Source organism: Rousettus aegyptiacus, unplaced genomic scaffold (assembly GCF_014176215.1).
Source record: "Rousettus aegyptiacus isolate mRouAeg1 unplaced genomic scaffold, mRouAeg1.p scaffold_m13_p_9, whole genome shotgun sequence".
Taxonomy (NCBI): Eukaryota; Metazoa; Chordata; class Mammalia; order Chiroptera; family Pteropodidae; genus Rousettus; species Rousettus aegyptiacus.
In genome coordinates, this window is record NW_023416312.1 from 90,263,159 (window position 1) to 90,285,242 (window position 22,084).

Genomic DNA, 22,084 nt, shown 5'->3' on the forward strand with positions numbered 1-22,084 from the left:
TGAATCAGCAAACTTGATTGTGACCTTTGGACCCACAAAACATAAAGACACTAGTACAATGCCTGACAAATAGTACACATGCAGTACAAGCTAGCCACTGCCACTTAACTTATGCCTGCTAGATGTTATAGAGGACTAACCTCACTGTACTAGAATATAGGCTGGGAATCTAGGACTTTACCTGCTTTTCTCATCCATGCTCCTGGAAGAAGGCAAGGACAACAACATCTCATCAGTGGGGAAGTTATAACTCCAAGGTTCTCCCCTCCCCTTCCCATCCCCATTGATTCAGAGTGGGAAGGCACCATATAAGGAAAATGGTTAGATGATCAGACCTTCGTATTGGGCCTTTTGAGAATGTACAGGGCAAAATCATTTTACCATTTTGAAGGGTAACAAAAATAATGAAAAGCCTCGTTGAGATTTATGAAGACTAGAATACTTAGACTGTCATGGAACCCTAGGGGTGGGTGATAGAGGCTGGAGCCTCACTTTAGGTAGCAGTCACAAGAGGCAGTGCTATTAGAAATAGCTATCAGGAGTTTTCCCAACTCAGCCAGAACCAAGCATACAGCTAACTATATGTAAACATTAAAAAATAAACTTAATTGGGTGGGACTTTAATTGAGGGCTAATCCAAGGGAAGGAGGAGTCCAGGGTACCTGTTATGCAATTTCTTTTTAGATTTGTGTATGTGTGTATGTTTATGGTTCCCGGACAAGTGACCAGATCTAAGTAAGCTACATCAAAAGAGCCTTCTGCCTTTAAAATGCAATAATAACTACCATAAAATCATTTGCTATGTTATACATTTAATTAATATTTTTCAAATAAATTGCTTCTAAGATGGCCAGGACTAATCTCTATAGTGATCTGTAGATGATGAAATAGTTGGTATACATTTGCTTCTTCACAGGTGGTTTGTATTTCCATTGAACCCTTAATTATTTGGGATGCCTTCATTGGGTTTCCTGTCGCAAATAATGGTTATCTCCCTATCACTGTCATCCTCACTGTCATATGTAATCTTGTCACTGTCACTTGCATTGCCATAGACTACATTGTCTCTGGAATCTACCTTATGAAAGGACTTGGGAAAAGGGTTCATTTCAAATAGAAAAGGGGTGTTTTGAGCATTTGTCTTCTTGGTCTTAGAAATATCATTGGACCAAGACTTAGAAGTAGTTTTGCATGTAAGGCATTTTTCCTGGTAACATTGACAGGACTTAACTGATTGAGGTCTAGATAACACTTCTGCTCTACCTACACTAACTAATGTTTTTATGTTAGAATGTCCGAAGGACATCCTGGTTCCAAATTTCTGCAGATTAGATGGCTCAGGTACCAAAATTTGATTGTATGGACAGGGTGGACAAGACGACTCAGTTGTCTTGACTGGATATTGTAGACTGGCTGGCCAAGTTGACTTGACTGCCATATTTGAATAGGATGAATTGACTTGATTGACTAGCTTATGGGAACAAGTTAGCTTATGTGACTTCTCTAGACTGCATGTTCTATGTGACTTTTCCAGGTAGGATGATGACCTGAATACCCTTTTTGTGCTTGATGACTTACATGGCATTTCTTGACTTGATGGTCTGATTAACTTTTCTGTACTAGATGATCTCAATGGCATTTCTGGACTCAAGGGTTTGATTAATTTTTCTGTACTGGATAGCGTGGATGTCTTCTCTGGACTTGAGGGTTCAGATAACTTCTCTACGTTGAGTAGCATGGAGTCTGTTTCTAAAATGCATGGACTGGCTGTCTTGGATTCACTGATTGATGTTTTGGATGACTTGGATGTCTTGACTGCTATACCTTCTTTCTTGGCTCTGAAAAAAAAGAAAATTTAGAGTATGACAATTTAAAACAAAATAGTATTTTTACTATCACAAGTAAACAAACTTACTGTGTCAGTTTAGACTTTTGTTTTTGTTTGTTTGTTTGTTTTGGCTCTAGTAGGAAATTGAACACAGTAGGAATTGGAATGTGATAAGAAGCCATGAGTCAGGTCACAGATATGAACTCATATTGAATTCATGCCTAGTATTTTACTGTTTCAACCACATTAGATAACTGTGTAGTCTACATATGGAAAAATACAAAGTTGTTTCAAATCTAGTATTGAGAGATAATTTAATTTAATCCCCAAATTAAACTTCTTATAAAAATGTCACAAGTTGAAGTCATTGTTTTCTTATTATACTTACACTATCCATGCATATTTATATTCACAATATTCCTCTAAACCTAAAAGAAGGGAGCACTGGTATATTTTAGTCATCAGTCCTTGGATTGGGATATTTATAGGAAACCACAATATCAGGGTCAGGCTGGTCCTTCTGCATGAATGGCAGGGACAGATAATGAGAACAACAATGAATATTTTTTCATGTTAATACATCTTAAAATGGTAGATTACCAAAAATGTTTTGTTGTTTTTAGAATGCAGAGACCCAACTCCCTCTCTCTCTCCTTCTTCATTTTCCCTGTCTTATTCAGATAGTCATATCCTCTTTTCATAGACTCAGTTTATAATGAAATTAATAGCCTGGGGCTCAGCCTAACCCTGAATAGGACACGACTTTGGCTAAAATTGATAATATACTTGAGAATATTTAAGAGTTGATATAATTTAAGTGTATCCACCCATAAGATATTAGTAACTCTTTAGAAGTCTAAAGTTAACATTAAGTGACCACAACAACAATGAAGCCTCCACTATATGTACACACATACACACAAGCGCAGACCTTACATTCTTAATTCAAAGGTGTAAAACTTACGTTTCTGCTTCATCACCCACACAATTATAATGGAGAAAACAAAAACAGATAAAGGCAAAAGCTATGATTATAACACCAATTACAATGATGAGTAGACGTCTTCTAAAACTGTCCAGCTTGATCTCCATTGATTCAAGGTGCTTAGCTCCTGTCAAAGAGATTATATCACCAGAAAACGTGTTAAGTAACCAAGCTTTCTCCCATTTTGATTGTGGCTTACCACTATATGTCAAAATCAAATCTTTTCATCAATGATTTTTTTAAGTATAAGTGTTCTACTGTCGTTTTCTTCTCTCAGTCATATCCCCAGCCACAGTCTAGAAGCCAAATCTTGGAGACATTTCTGGCTAATCAGTATAATTCCCTGGGTTACCTCTGCATCATTGCTTTCTAATAACCCTATTACCTAAGTTTTTGAGAGTGTGTGTCTTGCATGTGTGAATAAACTTGAGTATATGTGTTAGATACTATGCCAGGTTCATTCACATAGTATTATCTAGTTTGCTTGGGGTAGGGATTGGTGGATTGGGTGGGGAAGGGGGACAATACATCTGTACTCTTTATGCTTGTATGTTGCTTAGATTTTTCACACAGAAGGATAACCCTCAGGTATTATCCTAGAAATTCTTAAAGACTTACTAATGGTAACATCCAAGAAACAGCAGATTTCTTAAACACAGCTACCTTGTCTGATTAAGTGTTTGAATGCATAATATAATAGATTGTAAATTCTTACCTGTAGTAGAAGATCCATTAGTTTGGTTTGTATTTAAACAGCTATTTGTCCAAATGGACACAAGTAGGACATAAATAAAAAGATTCATGTCCAGGGCTTTGTTCAAATGATTTTCTACCAAGGAAACTGCTGTATTTGATATGGTTCAGCTTGTGCAAGGGGTTTATGACATCATTATCATTTCATGTCATAGTCTGACAACATAATCTCACCATGGGGAAGCATGAGCTTCTGTCTAGGTCAAGTTAAATGCATTGGATTTTATTCTAAGAAAAACTAGAGTACTACCGATGAATTTTTGACTAGAGAGTGACATATTAAAATCTACATTTTAGAAAAATCACTCTGGCTGTTGTATAGGGAATAGATTGGAGGGGCATAAGCAGAAGAAAGTAGCAAGACAATTAGGAGGCTGTTATAGTGGTCCAGATGATAGAGGATTGTAGCTTGAAGCAGAGTAGTGGTGGTGAAGACAGAGAAAAATTGATGAATTTGAGAACTTGATGATAGGTAGCCTATGTGGCATGAAAGGTAGCAAGGGTGATTCATTCATTCAATAAAAATATTGAGTGACTATTATGTGACAGGAAGCTTTGCACTAAGCACAGAACATTCAAATAGACATAGTTCTACCTTTAAGGAGCTCAAAATCAAATGGAAGAGACAGACATGTAAATAATCATTCAGTGGGTGGTGTGATGTCATGGTACAGTGCCAGAGGAGCACACAGATCGAGTATGTGTCCAGAGTTGGGACTCCTGTAGATGACCCTTGAGTATAGGTGGGGTTTTAAATTTTTGTGAGAGTAGGAATTCCTTGAACTTCAAAAGGAAGAAAAGAACATTATATTTCAGATAGAGAAATCAATATTTACAAGGCGTGATTGAGAAAACTTCATTTCCACATGGCCAAAATGAATAATGTAGGGGAGCAGATAACAGGAAATAAAGCTGGAGTGGGTAACCCTTATAAAAGGGTTGTGTGCTAAGGGCCTTTCTCTAAGTCTATTTTTTCATCCGTCAAATGAAGAGAAAAGAGATAAAAGAACATGGCCTATAAAGATAGCAGCCTTTGAAATCATCCTTTTGGGATCATTGGAATAGAACAAAATTAATTTTTTTTTGAAAAATACAACTCACTTTTACCCTGAAACTTTAAATAATGCTGCTCCCCAAATACCTTTTAACAGTATAAAGATCAGAAAATGTTATTTTTACACAATGTTATATATCAATTGCATCTCAATAAAGCAAGGAAAAAAACTAAAACAGGATAATATTATTTTATTTCTGAACAAAATGATTTTTGAATAATGCTTATAAAGTGAAAGAATGTATGTGTAAACTTTTTAAAATCAGTGTTTTTTTTCCTAATGATGGATAGTTGATAGACAATCTATTTTTTTAAAGAAACTATTTATTTTCTGTCAACCTTATTTCCATTTAGTTTCAGACTTTGTGGAAGAACAACCTAAGACCACTCAGTGGTTGCTCCTACCCATTCAGTGGCCTGAGCAGTGGTGGTGCAGACTAGTATTTGGTGGCAGGATGCATGCTCCAGTCTTCAGTAGGAAACTGCTGAATAGGCACAGAGGGCACCTGCATGTCTTCAGACCAGCCTGCGATTTCAGGTTGAACAGCAGCGAACTCAGGAGCTAGAGCAGTCCATTCACCCTGAAATTCCTCCTTAGTCACAACCTTTCAGCAGTGGCCTCCTCTTCCTTTTCAATCTCTTCAGAGTCTCTGTAGAAGTAGAGATCAGGCATGACCTCCCACGGGTGTTCATGGGAGATGGTGCCACGCATGTGCAGGACTTCCTAGACCAGCATCCACCACGTCAGACCCACTAAGTGAGTTCCCTTGTTGTTGCAAGGGATGGCAATGTCCACGTAGTGCAGAGGAGAGTCTGTGTTACATAGGGCGATGTTGGGCAGGTTTACATAAGATGCCTTTGTGAGAGGCTGGTGGTCGGCCCTGGTATCAGTAACCACCAGAAGTAAAGCTCCTAGAAGGCTGCCTGGATCTGGTTAATGAAGGTACCAGGAGTGAAGCGGCCAACAATAGGAGTGGCTCCAGGGGCAGCGACAAACTTCGGCACAGTTCACTGGCTAGTATCCCTGGATGATGTGACACTGACATCAGCAGGGTTTTCAATGGCAACAATGGCATGAGCTGCCAGCAGAAACTTCTCTCAAGCTCTCTTCAAATTTATGATATAGATGGCATAACTTTTCCTTTTGTAGATGTATCGTTCCACTTGGAAGTCAAGGTCAGTGCCACATAGGTGTGTTCCTGCTGCAAGGTATTAGAGGACATCCTCCTTCATTTGCAGGACTTCAAGGGCTCTGGACGTTGTGAAAGTCTCCCTTTAAGTTATGTGGGAACCAAGAAGAGTGCCATATGGGCCCTTCTCTAGGTAGTGCAGAAAAGTGATAGACAATATCTTTAAGCCAGTAATAGCTTCCAAATTAATTTGAACATTAACTTCATATTCATAGTGGTTTAGAAACTACTTTTTTTTGCTTTAATATAGACTTATATGATTTTATTTGTAGGTTTACATGACTGGCATATTAGAATTCATTTCACTCAGAAATTCTGGGGTACAGTTTGATTAAATTGTGTATTATAGATGTACTCTAAAATTCCATTTCTTGTTTTAGATGTTGTTATTGTTTTTATTGTTGCCAAAACTGGGCTGAGGCCCAGCAAGGCACTTGCCTCTGGCACAAAGTTTAAGTAGTGCCCAAACACTCAGTAATCAAGATAAATAATATTTTACTATAATATTTTAAAAAAATTAATGCAAAAAATTCATGATATACAAGTTATCAAATATTTAAATAAAGATAGAATCTGACCTTGCACTTGCCCCCTAATCCCAGCTCTGCATCTTTGGCCTGCAGGGCCATCCTTACCCTTGTCACTTTAAAAACCAGAAGAACAAGGTCCAAGGATACACCCAGTGTTTTAAACAGTGCTGTGTTGTCCTCAAGACCCCTAGAACTCTCTCTAGGACATCTGCCCCTAGACTGCTGTTTGTTGATTGTGTGAAGAATGCCTCTTCCTGCTTTCTCTCTCCTTGGCTCTCCAGAGCTGAACCCTTGCCACTTTTCTGATATCTCTACTTTTCTGATATCTCCACTTTTATTTGATTGTCTTGCTTCCAAAGTTTAACCAACACCATTGCCAGTGGAATCAGAAGTACCCAATCCTATCCTAGCTTGCGCAAGGCCAAGTTGGAATCCTCAGCCCTTTTCCAGGTGAGACAAAGGAACCTTTCTGGGGCTTCCTCCTCATGGCTTTCTACTGCCCTCCTCTGGGCCTCAGTTGCCAGTGCAGTTCTACTGTGGGCCTTTGATTTTTTTCCCATTAGGTATTTTTTTAATTAAAAAAATGTATATGTGCCTTATAAAAATTTGAAATCACACAGAGGTATTTCAGCTTTCCTTTATGACTTTGGTTCTTTTGGGTACTTTAAAATGGCTCTAAATATTTGTTGCCCGTGGCCTTCCGTGATGCCTGAAATCTTCATCTTTAGTTTTAATTGCCTTTTAAAATTGCATAAGGTATATATTAATCTATTGTCATTATGCAAAATGAAAAAATACAGAAATATATAGAATAAAAAGTTATAGAGTCTGCTCTTCCACTATCCTACTCTTTTCTCATTCTAGAGATAAAATGACTCAAGTTTCATGTGCACCTCTCTGGTACACATTTACATACATATCATGTACATGATGCACACACACACTAAACATAAATGAGATCATTCTAGAAGTATTGTTTTTCAGAGTTTTAAAAAATTGCACAACTATGTATACACCCATGTTCATAGCAGCATTATTCACAATAACCAAACAGTGGAAACAATCCAAATATCCATCAAAAGATGAATAGATAAACAAAATATGGTATAGCATAGAGGGGAATATTATTTATCCTTAAAAGGGCATTAAATTCTGAGACATGCTGCAACAAGGATGAACTTTGAAGACATTATGCCGAGAAATAAGCCAGTCACAAAAGGCCAAATACTGTGTAATTCTACTTCTATGAGGTACATAGAGTTGTCAAATTCATAGAGACAGAAGGCAGAATAGTAGTTACTAGGGGCTGGGGGAAGGGAGAATGCAAATTTATTGTTTAATGGGTACAGAGTTTCAGTTTGGGATGATATAAAAGTTCTGTAGATGGGCAATAGTGATGGTTGCACAACAATGTGAATTTAATACCACCGAAGAGTTAAAATGGTGAATTTTATGTATATTTTACCACAATAAAAAATTTTAAAACCACATAACTAATACATAAATAAGTTCCTTTAAAGAGCCAAAGCCCAGATAAAAGAGAAACTTAAACATATAAACAAACAAAAAACAGAGTCAAATGTAAACATTTACAAGGCAAAGCATAAAGGACCAAATTGACCGCTATCTCTGCCCAATCCCATTCTGCTCTCCCGAGGTAATGGATTTCAAACAGTCTGGTGTGTGTTCTTCAAGTTCCTCTTCTATGCATTTACATTATAGCACAGGTCTGGAGCTAGACTGGGTTAAAATCCTGGCTTCACCATTTACCAGATTGGTGACACTTGGGCAAGTTAATGTTTCTGTACTTTAGGTTTCTCATCTATGAAGGAGAATAATAATTGAAGCTTCTGAATGGGGGCTACAGTGAGGATTAAATTAAATAATGCATGTATAGCATTTGGCACAGGGCCTAGCGCACAATAAGTGCCCAAGAAATGTTAGCTATTAATATTGGATATAATGTCTATCTTTAGAGAGTCAGCAAAGTAGGCCAGCAAATAATACCTGTGACATTAAAAGCATAAATAGGGGACTGGAAGGAGGTTTAAGAATGGATACCAGAAAGGGCAGCAGAAGAACCCAAGAAAGGAAAGTGAGCAGCTGCCAAACAAACCTAGCATCTACCTTTATAGAGCAAAAAGTAGAAGAGATATAAAGAAACATAGATAGACCCATAGAAATATGAGTCTTTATATTTTTTATTTTTTGTTTCAATTACAATTGACATTCAATATTATTTTATATTAGTTTCAGGTTGACAGCACAGTGGTTAGACATTTATTTAATTTATGAAGAAATCCCCTGAATTAGTCTAGTACCCACCTGGCACTATACATGGTTACTACCTTCTCTTTCAAATCATTGATTAGAGACTCTGCTTTACCTAATCTACTGTTGATTCCCTCTAATGCACTCTTTATTTCAGTTATGGTATTCTTCATTTCTGACTGGTTCGTTTTTTATGTCTTCTCTCTCCATTTTTATGTTTCCTATCTCTTTGTTGAAATCCTCACTGAGATCACTGAACATCCTTATAACCATGTTTTGAACTCTGTATCTGGTAGAATGCTTGTCTCAATTTTGTTTAGTTCTTTTTCTGGAGTTTTCTCCTGTTTTTTTTTTTTTTTTTTGGAACATGTTTCTTTGTCTCCTCATTTTGGCTGCCTCTCTGTTTGATTTTATCTATGAGATAGAGGTAGTCTTGATAGGGTGGCCTTATGTTGTAGGTGGCCTTATATTGTAAGTGTCCTTGGGGCCCAGTGGCACAATCTCCCTGGCCACCTGAGTGAGGTGCTCAATGTGTGGGTTGTGTGTATCCTCCTGCTATAGTTGAGCCTGGATTGCTGTTGACACATCAGTGGGAGGGGTTGACCCTCAGGCTGACTGGCTGTGAATATTGGCCATGACCATAGGATACAAGCTGCTCTCCAGGGGCTCAACTGAGAGAGCAGGATTTGCCCCAGTGGGTTCCAGTGCCTGCTGAGACCACCCATTGTGTCTGACCCTTGTGAGGCCAATCAGGTAGTGCTCTTTTTTCATCTTAAGCTGTCCGCAAGGTATGTTGGTCCTGAGGCCTCTTCCAAGGGGTTCCCATGCAGGCCATGTTCATCAATTGTCTGTATTTGGCCCGGGGCTACCTGGTAGGAGCTACAAAACAATCTGTCATTGGTTGCTGTCTGTGCTGGACTTCAAGGCATGTCAGAGAGGTCATGCTGCAAACTGAGGCCTGCTGACACCAATACCATGCCTGGAGAGCTCAGCAAAAGGCCCAGGGCCTTCTGCCTCCTGCTGGCTTCCTGTAAGGCTAGCTACTAAAAGACCTTTGGTCTGTACGTATATTAGGTGAGGTGGGATCTCAGGGAGTCAGCAGGGTGGGTTAAGTGGTGTTCACCGGGTTAATAGAGATTCAGATTTAGCCCCAATGTTGAGCCTTGGGCCACTCAGCAAAAGGCTCAGAGCACACCACGGCCAGCTGCCACCCACCTGGGGCCCATGGATTTCTGAGTGTTGTTCATGAAAGACTGTAGCTCAGTCTTAAGCTAGCTGCCCATTGCTGAAAGTACCTCTAGCAGTGCAGGACTTGGATGGGACAGGGTCCAGGGAGTCACCTGGGTGATATGAGTGGATTTCACCAGATTCAGATTTGGTCATGTTGGGGGAAGGCTAAACATGGGAAAGATGGAGCCTACTTGTGGACCGTATGGGAGGAGGGATCAACAAAGAGATAATGGCAGCTATCCCTCCAAGGTAGAGCAAGCAGATTTCACCAATCCAATGCAGATTCAGATTTGACCATGTGGGGGGAGGGCTCAACCCAGGAAAGATGGTGCCTGCCCACTGGCTACAGAGGAAGAGGTCTCAACACAGGTATAATGTCAGCCTCGCCAGCTCTCACCCTGAAACCACATGGCTCAGTCTCTCCATGTACGCCTCTGGTACCTTCCTAGCCGCTGTCCCTTTGCTGGAGCCTAGGGTGAGTGCCTGCAGGTAGTGAGTCTATACATGGGCCCTTTAAGAGGATGCCTGGGTTTATAGCTATCTTCTGTCCCACCCAGACAGAATCCCCACTGATTTTCACATCTAGATATTGTGGGGGGTCCTCTTCCCAGTAGTGTTGCTCCAGGCTGGAGAGCCTGGTGTGGGGCTGTGACCCCTTGTTCCTCAGTGGGAAGTGCCCTCCACAGCTGAGAGATCCCTCCAGACTCTTAACTACCACATATGGGTGTGGAGCCAGCCCATTTCACATCTCTACCCCTCCTACCATGTCGATGTGGCTTCTTTATATCCACAATTATAGGACTTCTGTTCAATTGGTCTTCAGATGGTTGTTTGTGCTATAACTTAGTCATAATTTTAATGTGGCCATGGCAGGAAGAAAGCAGAGCATTTATCCACTCCACCATCTTGCTTGGACCTTCCAATAAAGGTGACTTTAATACACTACTCTCGGTACAAGACAAATCAAATAGATACAAAATTATTATGGAGATAGAAGATATATACAACAGAATCAACAAAGTTGACTATCTATCTATCTATCTATCTATCTATCTATCTATCTATCTATCATCTATCTATCATCTATCTATCATCTATCTATAATTTTGTGCTCTTTTTTTCTCACAATCATGATGAGTTGATCTATCTGCTTAGAATAAAAAATCCATTATTTTGGAAAACCATTTCTCCCTCCTCAACCTTGTCCTGATAATGGCTAGCAATCCTAGAATCCCTCTCTTGGCCACAACGGTAGGCATGTGGCTTAGGCTAGACCAGTAATAGTTTCCTATGTCTGTTCATACTAATTGGTTTACCATTAGCCATATGACTCAGGGAAGGCCAGTCAAGGCTTTACCAAGTTTTTCAAACAATTTTGGTTCAGAACTTTCTTTTGCACCACTGGCGGTAAACCTGGCAAAGATGTGAATTCAGAGTTGCCTGTGCCATGGCCCCTGTTGGCAGGAGTAAGCTAATTTGAAAGAATAAAAATGACATGAAGTGAGACATAAAGATGAAAGATGGAAAGAATTTTCCAAGAGAGTTACAATTTCAGTTGTCCCTGAGGCCATCTGCATCTGTGACTTTTTGGCTGTTTGATTATATGTATCTATATATTTCTTCTTTTGATTCACTAATCGGAATTGGGCTTTTGTTATTTGCAACCACGAAAGTTCTAACATGTATATTGGTGTGGTGTGTGTGTTGACAATAAGTTAATACCACAGAGGTTTCTGAGCTATTAATTCAGATTACTGGGTCAAAGGCAGGCCCAACATGTTTGGTCTCAGAACAGCAGTCCCCAGCCAGATCTCTATAGCATAGGACATGCTGCTGAGGTAGAAAGAGGCTGAGGCTAATGTTCACTGAAATTTGAAATTTTCCCCTACCAGACGTTACCAAGACACCTTCTCTTTGCAGGCTTGAGCATTTCTTGTGAGAAGGCTGTTATTAACTTTCTCTCCTTATGCCCCTGTGCTTACTATCAAGACTTCCCTGCCAGTGCAAATGCATGTGTGTTTCCACCTGCACACACTTATAATATGTGTCCACATGTGTGCCCTCAAGTGCCTTCACAAACTCATACATAAATATGCATAAGACCTCAAGTGAGAATTTGCAGGAAGCATTTGTAGGACTATAAATTATGTTTTGTTTATTTTTAAATCTCACATGCCTGTTAATGTGCTCTAGTGATTATCACATAAAAGGTGAAAAACATTTTTGATCTCAACTGCCTGGTTCAGCCTCAATTTATTCAGTGACTGACATTAGTGAAATTGCAATAGGTTTCTTTCTAGAAGGTTTTGAATATCCTCAAAAGGAGATCCTGACAGTTCAGTTTCCATTTCACAGTTCTTTGCTTGTTCTGCCATCATGTGGGCAAGGAACACAGGTGCTGTGGAGATAATGACCCAGCTTTCATTTGAAAAGAGCTCTAATGATCAGAGACATTTTTCCCTCCAGGGGTGGAGGATAAGAGGGAAGGACACCAGGAGAAATATAAGTTCTTAATCAAGGAAGACTGACTGCTTTTACTAAATCTTTATAACCTGTTCAGGCTGCTAGGTTTGCTCATTAGCGCTACTAGGTGCCAGGCAAGGAATTCTCACAATAGTCCTCCCAGGGGCCAGCTGGGTAGGCATTATCATTGCATTATTGTCTTCATTTTACAGATGAGCCTACTGAGGCTCAGAATGGCTAAGTAGCTTGTAAGTAGCAGAGCCAGGATGTTCTGAAAATAAATTGAGAATATAAACAAGAAATATAAAATAAAAAGTCTCATTAGGAAATTACATACAAAGGAGTATGGGTGATTATATATAATATAAATTATAAAGCTAAGCAAAAAAATGAATACTTACGAATCCACCAACTAAAGAAAAAACACCATCAATGGCATTGAATTTCCCTGTGTGTCCCTATACTTTTGCCTCCTTGCTCTTAGATCTTGACTTTTTTCATTCCCTTGATTTTCATTAATGTTATAACCCAGAAGTATCCCTAGTTTTCCATTTTTATGTATTTAGTTAATTCTGAAATATATAAAAATGGAAAGATATTTTACATTTCTTCTGTAACTTGCTTTATCTATTTTTACTTTTTTGATATTTTTAATAAAAATTTGTATTTTTTAATTTTATTTTTCAATTACAGTTGACATATAATATTATATTAGTTTGAAGTGAACAATATAGTGATTAGACATTTATATAATGTACAAAGTGATCCTCCTGATAAGTCCAGTACCCACCTGACACCATACATAGTTATTACAATATTGTTGATTATATTCTCTATGCTGTACTTTACATTCCCATGACTATTTTATAACTGCCAATTTGTACTTCTTAATCTCTTCACCTTTCCCCAAGCCCCCCAACCACCCTCTTATCTGGCAGCCAATAATTTGTCTATGAGTTTATTTCTGTTTTATTTAGTTTTTTTAGATTCCACATATAAATAAAATCATATGGTATTTGTCTTTCTCTGTCTGACTTATTTGTGACTTGCTTTACTCACTGAAAATTGCTTGTGACTTCCATCCATGTTGCCGTGTGTACTTGCAGTTCTTTTTTTTCAGTGATGTATAGGACTCTATTATATGAATGTACCAGAATGTACTCATTCATCCTCTTGTTAATGGACACTTGGCTTGTTTCCAGCTTTCCGCTATTACATCAGTCCTGCTATAAATGTCCATGTACTTGATTTTTGGTGCATGTGTATAAGAATTTCTCTAGGGAATATACCTGGAAGAGAACAGCTGCATTATAGGGAATGCAAATGTTCAACTTTTACATGATAGCCTAATATTCTTCCCTTAAGTAGTTGTATCAGTTTGTATTCCAACTAGAGTATATAAGAATTTCCATTGATTCAGATCCTTGCTATCATTGGAGGATGTGAGAATTTTAAATTTTGGCCAAATTAGTTAGTGCAAAATGGTATGTCACTGTGGTTTCTAGGAGTTTGTCAAATTTGTATGTTTTCAAATTCAGTGGCATTAAACTGGATCACTGGATGGGGCAAAGGGACAGTATTTGAGAAGAAGGAACCATTTGGGAAAGTGTCATTGTCCATATTCACTGCAATAACAAAATACTACAGACTGGGTAGCTTATAAACAAAATAAATTTATTTCTTACAATTCTGGAGGCTGGAAGTCCAAGATCAGAGTTGAATGAGGGCCCTCTTCCAGGTTACAAAGTTCTTTTCATATTCTAATGTGACAGAAGTAGCTAGGGCTCTGCGGGGCCTTTTTTATGAGAGCACTCATCCCATGAGGGCAGTGATCTCATGATCTTCATGACCTAATTACCTCCCAAAGGTCTCACCTCCTAATACCATCACTTCGGGCATTAGGGTTTCAACATGTGAGTTTTGTTGGGATACAAACAGTCTACCAAGGCAGAAAGGGTTCTGAGTTAGGCCAGAGGTTGGTGCATTTAGAGAACAGAAAGAAATTGCCATAGGTGGAGCATAATGAGTTGACCCCTACCTAGTTGGCTAAACTATCATGTCTTGCCTGATTTGACTTGCAGTATTTGCCAGATCCCACCTGCAAGCCCTGACCTCTTTTGACCAACCCTCAATTATTGCATCATATAATATGACAAAACTGTATTTTAATTTAACAGTTTATTTTCTTTCTAAATACAGCTCACTTCTAAAATAAGTCACTTTTCCCCCTAAAAGAGGTTCACTTTGTTTAATACACAGTCCTCGACTTATGTAAAAATGTTATGGTTTACAACTCAAATTGTTTAAATGTACTGTTTGATTTTTGATATGAGTTTATTTAAAGTGAGAATTATCTTAATATTTCAAAATGAATATTTTTAGTAAAATAAAATAATTTAATCCTTTTCTAAATAACATATATCTCAAAAGTCTTAAATTGTCCTCCTGAATTCTTAAAGCATCAGAACAAAAATCTGTCCTGACAGCAACAACAGCTGTGTCCTAAACCTCACCTACAATAGGGAGAAAGTAGATCAGCATTAGTGTCTGCAGGTTTAGGATATGATCTGGGGTCCTTTATTACAGTGTTTTAGTAATGCATGTCCTTTCTTAATAGAGACATTTCCTCTAATAAATTTTTTGCACATTTAATCCCTCATTGGAATCTGCTTTGCAGAGGATCTGGACTAACACATGGGGGAAATGTAGACAACTGGTGAATCTTAGAGGATACATGGAAGTTCTTTTCCTTTAAGTTTGAAATTATATCAAAATAAAAAGTTAAAAATAATTGATCCCATGTGAATAAGGGCCTTATAATAAAAAAAAATATCAATCAAATTTGGACCCTTTATTTGCCCATAGACGTGAAGAGTTCAAATGTAACTAACCTACTCAGATCATAGAAGCACATTTTCTAACTTTATCCACTTGAATTTTAGAATTTGACTTCAGAGTACCAACCTTAAATATTACTATCCTCACATGAAAATGTTTCCATCTACCTTCTTCCTGCAGTTAAACCCAGATAACACAGTTTCTTAATGTCAGCACTGGGCCTGAAAGCCCACACCCTCTTTCAAGCCATTGAAAAAGAAGGCGGCTTTTACATGGGATTTATCTAGTTACACATCCAGACCCGTGTTTCTCTTCTTACTTCTAAGAGCTGAACCAGGGCTGAGACTGCAGCCTCTTCTGCATAGCCTAGAGGTCTTCGTTCTCTTTCCATTCTGCTACCCATCATTGGAGATCTGCTAACTTCGGGCTTTAATCAAATATCTTTTCCCTTAAAATATCTTTTCTTTTTCCTGCCAAGTATGCTTAAGAGAAATTGGCTGGAAAATAGGGGGAGAGGGAATTTGGTTACACACATTGTTTAATTAAGCCCTAATATTCATTCTTTCAAAACAGCTTTGAGAACCTGGTTAGATTTGTTTCTAGCTCAACTTTTTTTTTAATTAGAAAAGTAGATTGGCAGGTCAGACAGTGCTACTGAATGAAATATGTCTAGTTGCTTTATAACATGTTTTTAATTTAATGTTCAACAAAGGCCAGTTACCCTACACACAAATCGATAAACAACCAACGCTGATTGTCAGGCAGTGAAAAACACTGCAAGTTGATTGCTGCATGCCTGGTTTCCTAAGCATGGTCTAATGCAATTTGAGATAACTTTGAAGCTTTACACAAGCCTTACACAAGCTTGAAATAACTATTTTGAAATAGTTTAGAGTGACCTGTAAATAATTTCAGGTAGCCTGTAAATCATGACAGATATCTCAAAATCCCTTTCCAAATTCTGACCATGTTTAGCAAGAGTTGAAGATCAGGCTCAGAAATACATCAAGAGATAATAACAAATAAAGTGGGTAGGATTCAAATCATGTGATTTAAGGGACACCTGGAAGACTTTCTTGTCCACAAAACTCTTTTCTATTACATGTCAAGTGCCTGAAATTCTTTCTTTATAGACTGGACCATATGACTAAACAACTGTCTTAGTGGAGATTTGTTTTAGGAACCCTAGGTGAGGGGATCAAGAGGGGAGCAATTGCTATGAAGAGCAGGTGGCTTTACTAGGTGGTCTCTCCAGGTTCTGTACAGCTTCTTGGAGACAATCTAGGATACGCATTGCATTTAATTATCATGTTTTCTTAATTTCCTTTAATCTGGAACAGTTCCTCAGTTTCTCTTTGTCTTTTTTTTTGATCTTAGAATATTTGAAGACTATAGGCCAGTCATTTGTGTATTGTCTGTAAATTTGTATTTTCTGCTTTTTCCAAGTAGTTAGATCAGCAAGAATAACAAAAGTGGGACTGTGTCCCTCTCAGTTTGTAATATCAGGAGATATATGTCAGTTTGTGTCAACATTGCTGCTGTTAGCTTTGATCACTTGATTTAGGCAGTGTCATGGTCTGAATGTTTGTGTCCCAATACAAATTCATATATTGAAATCCTAACCTCCGAAGTGATGGCATTAGGAGGTGGGTGAGCCTTTAGGAAGTGGCTAGGTCATGAAGGTGGAACCCTCATTATTGGGATTAGTGCCTTTATAAAAGAGGCCCTAGAGAGCTCTCCTGCCCCTTCTGCCATATGAGCTTACAGTGAGAAGGCCATGTATGAGGAAGCAGGTGCTCATCAGACACCAAATCTGCCAGGGCCATGATCTTAGACTTTCCAGTCTACAGAACTGTGAGAAATAAATGTTTATTGTTTATAAGCCACCCATTCTACAGTATTCTGTTATAGCAGCCCAAATGGACTAAGACAGGTAGTAAGCACCAGGTTTCCTCACTGTAAAGTTACCATTTCCCCTTTGTAATCAATTAGTAATTGTGGGGAACTACTTTGATATTACATAAATATTCTTTGCCTCCTAACACTTTCACTTACTGGTTATACCATCCATTGATGATTTTTTAACTTCGTCATTCCTTCTAGATTTATTAGTTTGCATTTTACTCTAAGGAAGAAATTTTCCTTCTTACCAAATATTTAATTAACTAAATAATTAGTAAGTTAATATCAGTATAGACTCATGGGTTCTTATTTTATTTAATGAATTCTACTGTATTACTATCGTAATTTATTTTGATGAACAAATGATTTCATTTCACCTTTGGGAGCCCACTGGCTTCTATGTTCTTTTGAGATGTCCCCATTATTCTCTGATTCTTCTTTACTTTCTAGCACCACAAGATGTTTAGGGGAAAGGACTGTTTCTTTCCTTAACAAGTTTTGTAGATCAAGTTGTATATTTACACAAGATATATATATATATATATATATATATATATATATATATATATTTCTTTAATAAAAATAAAACTAATTTTTAAAAGGTGTTACTCCTCAAAATTATTTCATCAACTTAAGTAGTTTTATAAACCTTATGTTGTCATGGAGGCCATGGACCAGGCCCCTGGCATCTGTGAGAGTTTATTGCTATTTTGGGTGGGCCATAGATCTTTTTAAATATTCACTGCTTCTCTAGTACTTATTGTTTCTGGAAAAAAAGGATAAAAGATATTCAACCTCATTAGTAATGGGGGAAATGCAAAATTAAATAATAGTGGGTTGGGATAGGAGACAGAAGAGCGTGATGGTTAAAAGAATGGGTGATGAAACTAGACTGTCCCTAATCAAATACAAGCTCTGTACCTTGCTAGATATGTGACCTTGGCTAAGTCTCTTAACTTTACTTAGCTTCAGTTTCCTCATCTGTAGAAGTGAGTACAACAGTATTTGTTTTCTGTGGTCATTGCAAGGGTACAAGTTGACACATGTAAAGTGTTTAGAATGGAGCAAGTGCTTTGTACAACAATTTGGCAAAATCTACTAAATCTGAAAGTGCATATGATTCCGGTCAAGATAGCAGAGTAGGTAAATACTGTGCTTGCCTCCTCCCATGACCACATTAAAATTACAACTAAATTATAGGACAATCAACCCGGAGAACCATTTGAAAACTAGCTGAACAGAAGTCTTATAAATAAAATATAAAGAAGCCGCATCAAGATGGTAAGAGAGGCAGAGACAGTAAATGGGCTGGCTGGTGGTTGAGAATCTGGAGGGATCTCTTGGCTGCAGAGATCTCCCCTGAGGAGTGAGGAGTCCCAGCCCCACACCAGGCTCTCCATCTCAGAGCACTAATGCTGGGAAGAGGCTCCCCTACAACATATGGTTGTGAAAATCAATGGGGATACATCTGGATGAGATGGAAGGCTGCTGAAAACCCATGTGTCCTCTTAAAGGACCTGAACACAGACTCACTCATTCACAGGTACTCGCCCTGGGCTCCAGTGGAGGAACAGTGGCTTGGGAGACACCAGAGACATACAGGGAGAGACTGAGTTCTGTGGCTTCAGGATGAGGGCTGGAGGAACAGCTGCCATTGTCCCCGTGTTGGGACATCCTCTCCTGCAGCCAGTGGCACCATCTTTCCTGTGTTGAGCCCTACTCCCTTGTGGCAAAATCTGAATCTGTATTGGACTGGTAAAATCCACTTGCTCCACCCTAGGGACTCCCTAGAACCCCACCCCAGTCAACTTGTGCACTGCCAGAAGTTCTTGCGGTAGAAGGCAGATGGAATTGGCCTGTGCTGCAGTCTTCCTTGGACAACTCTTGGGAGTCTGTGGGCTGCAAGCAGGGGGCAGCTGGCCTATGGTATGCTTTAAGCCTTTAGCCAAGTGACCCCAGGCTCAGCACTGGTGCTAAATCTGAATCTGTATTAAACTGGCGAACACCAAGGCCCCACTCTAGTGACTCTCTAAGACCCTGCCTCACCCAACTCACATACTTCCCAAGGTACATTCAGTGGCTGAGCCATCTGAGCAGCTCTCAGACAGCATTAGGACTCAGGGTGCCATGGGACTTTTGCTGAATTGCCCCAGGCTGGGTACTAGTGATAGCTGACCTCACTTCACAGCGTGGCCTCTCCTATGTGCCTCCAGATCGAGCTCAGGAAGCTACCAACTGTGGATCACTTTGTAGCTCCTACAAGGTAGCCCTGGACTAGTCACAGGCAGCAGCTGAATTTGGCTTGCATGGGAACCCCTCCCAAAGGCCTCAGAACCAACACACCTGGTGGCTGGCTTTATACCACAGCAGAGCACCACCCAATTAGCTCCACAAGCAGCATACACAAAGGTGGTTTTGGCAGGCACCAGAATCTGCTGGAGCGAATCCTGCTCAGTGGGGTTGGCCCGCAGAGCAGCTTATATGGTGTGGCTGTGGCCAGTCTACACAGCCAGTCAGCCTGAGGGTCAAACCCACCAACCGATGTGCCAAGAGCAATCAAGGCTCAAATATAGCAGAGGGACACACACAACCTGCACAAGACATACTCCTGGAGCACCCGGCTAAGGTGACCAGGAAGACTGTGTCACTGGGCTCCACAGGACACCTGCTACATAAGGGCACCCTACGAAAATTGGGAGACAGAACATTTACCTCATAGATAGACTCAAACTCAGAGAGGCAGCCAAAATGAGGAGACAAAGAAACATGTTCTAAATGAAAAAAAAAAATAGGAGAAAACTACAGAAAAAGAACTAAACAAAATGGAGAAAAGCAATGTACCAGATACAGAGTTTGAAACAATGATTATAAGGATGCTCAAAGAACTTAAAACTAGATGTAACATTCTCAAGGAACTTAGTGAGAACTTCAAAAAAGAGATAGTAAGCATAAAAAGAACATAGAAATCATCAAAAAGAAGCAGTCAGAAATGAAGAATACAATAACTGAAATGAAGAATACGTTATGAAGAATCAGCAATAGATTAGATGAAGCAGAGGATTGAATCAGCCATTTGGAAGACAAAGTAGCAGAAAACACACAATCAGAGAGAGCAAGGGATTGAAAACCTGTTGGAAGAAATAATGATGGAGAACTTCCCTAACTTGGTGAAGCAAATAGACATACAAACACAGGAAGTGCAGAGCATCCCCAACTAGATGAACCCAAAGAGGCCCACACCAAGACATATCATAATTAAAATGTCAAAGATTGTCTATGGCCATGCCACCCTGAACAAGCCTGATTCCATCTGATTTTGGAAGCTAAGCAGGGTCAGGCCTGGTTAGTATTTGGGTGGGAGATCAACCACCTAGGAAGACCAGGTGCTGTAGTTATAAAAAATAAGGGATCATAAGATGACAAGGTCCTTGTAATCTGTGAGGTCAACCAAAGGATGCCTTGCCTAAAAAAAGTCAAAGGTTAAAGACAAAGAGAGACTCTTAAAAGCAGCAAGAGGAAAGTAGTTATCTCCAAGGGAGCTCCCATAAGACTGTAAGCTGATTTCTCAACAGAAATATTGCAAGCTAGAAGGGATTGGCATGAAATATTCAAAATGATGAAAAGCAAGGACCTACAAGCAAGATTACTCTACTTAGCAAGGCTATCATTTAGAAATGAAGGAAAGATAAAGAGCTTTCCGGACTAGAAAAAGTTAAAAGAGTTCATCACCATCAAACCATTATTACAAAAAAATGTTAAAGGGATTTCTTTAAGAAGAAGAAGAGGAAAAATAGAACATAAACATGAGTAATAAAGTGGCAATAACTATGTACCTGTCGATAATTACTTTCAATGTAAAGGGATTAAATGCTCCAATCAAAAGACATAGGGTGGCTCAATGGGTGAGAACATAAGACCCTACATATGTTGCCTACAAGAGACCCACTTCAGATCGAAAGACACGAACTGAAAGTAAAGGGATGGGAAAAGATATTTCATGCCAATGAAATCATATCAAGAGTCTTCTCTGACTACAATGGTATGAAACTAGAAATCAATTACAAGAAATAATCTGAAAATAAACAAACACATGAAGACAAAATAACATGCAACTAAACAGTGAACGAGTGACTGATGAGAACAAGGAAGAAATTCAAACAATTTGAGACAAAGGAAAGTGAAAACACAATGACCCAAAGTCTATGAGACATGGCAAAAGCAGTCCTACGAGGGAAATTTATTGCAATACAGGTCTACCTCAAGAAACAAGAAAAATCTCAAATAAACAGTCTAACCTTACAGTAAAAGCTACTGGATAAATAACAGTGAACAAAACCTAAAGTTAGTCAAAGAAAGGAAATAATAAAGATGAGAGCAGAAATAAATGAAATAGAGTCTGAAAAAAAAAACAGTACAAAAGATCAATGAAACCAAGAACTGGTTCTTTGAAAGGATAAACAAAATAGATAAACCTTTAACCAGACTCATCAAGAAAAGAGAGACAACCCAAATAAATCAGAAATGAAAGAGGAAAGTTCAACTGACACCACCGAAATACAAAGGATTATAAGAAAACACTACAAACAATTATATGCCAATAAATTTGATTATCTGGAACAAATGGATAAATTCCTAGAAACATACAATCCCCCAAGACCAAGTCAATAAGAAAAGGAAAATCTGAACAGTTTACTACTAATGAAATCAAATTAGTCATTAAAAAACTCTCAACATAACAAAAGTCCTGAACCGTATGGCTTCACAGGTAAATTTTACTAAAAATTCAAAGAATTAAGACCTATCCTTCTCAAACTATTTTTAAAAATTCAAGAAGACAGAAGGCTCCCAAGCTCATTTTACGAGGCCACCATAATTACCCTGATTCCAAAACCAGACAAAAAGAAAATTATAGGCTGATGTCCCTGATGAACACAGATGCAAAATTATCAAGAACATATTAGCAACTGAATTCAGCAATACATTGGAAAGATCACATGCCATGATCAAGTGGGATTTATTCCTGGGATGCAAGGTTAATTC

The 22,084-nt window shown here is 38.7% G+C and overlaps 1 protein-coding gene and 1 pseudogene across 1 annotated transcript; both read right to left on the minus strand.

The window, feature by feature from the left end:
• Positions 1 to 940: 940 nt before the first annotated feature.
• CUNHXorf66 (chromosome unknown CXorf66 homolog) lies at positions 941 to 3,616 on the minus strand. Its single transcript, XM_016131159.2, has 3 exons — positions 3,529 to 3,616; positions 2,793 to 2,940; positions 941 to 1,838 (listed from the first exon to the last, which is right to left on the minus strand). The coding sequence occupies exons 1-3, from the start codon at positions 3,614 to 3,616 to the stop codon at positions 941 to 943; spliced, it is 1,134 nt and encodes a 377-aa protein (XP_015986645.1).
• A 1,382-nt stretch (positions 3,617 to 4,998) lies between these two features.
• On the minus strand, positions 4,999 to 6,439 carry LOC107503210 (annotated as a pseudogene).
• Positions 6,440 to 22,084: the final 15,645 nt, after the last annotated feature.

What these genes read in the sequence shown, in the direction of transcription:
- CUNHXorf66 (XM_016131159.2), bottom strand. Translation starts at nt 3,616, where the DNA reads ATGAATCTTTTTATTTATGTCCTACTTGTGTCCATTTGGACAAATAGC. An exon ending in TAATGGATCTTCTACTACAG is followed by an intron (nt 2,941 to 3,528) that starts GTAAGAATTTAC and finishes TCTCTTTGACAG; the next exon opens with GAGCTAAGCACCTTGAATCA. An exon ending in GTGGGTGATGAAGCAGAAAC is followed by an intron (nt 1,839 to 2,792) that starts GTAAGTTTTACA and finishes CTTTTTTTTCAG; the next exon opens with AGCCAAGAAAGAAGGTATAG.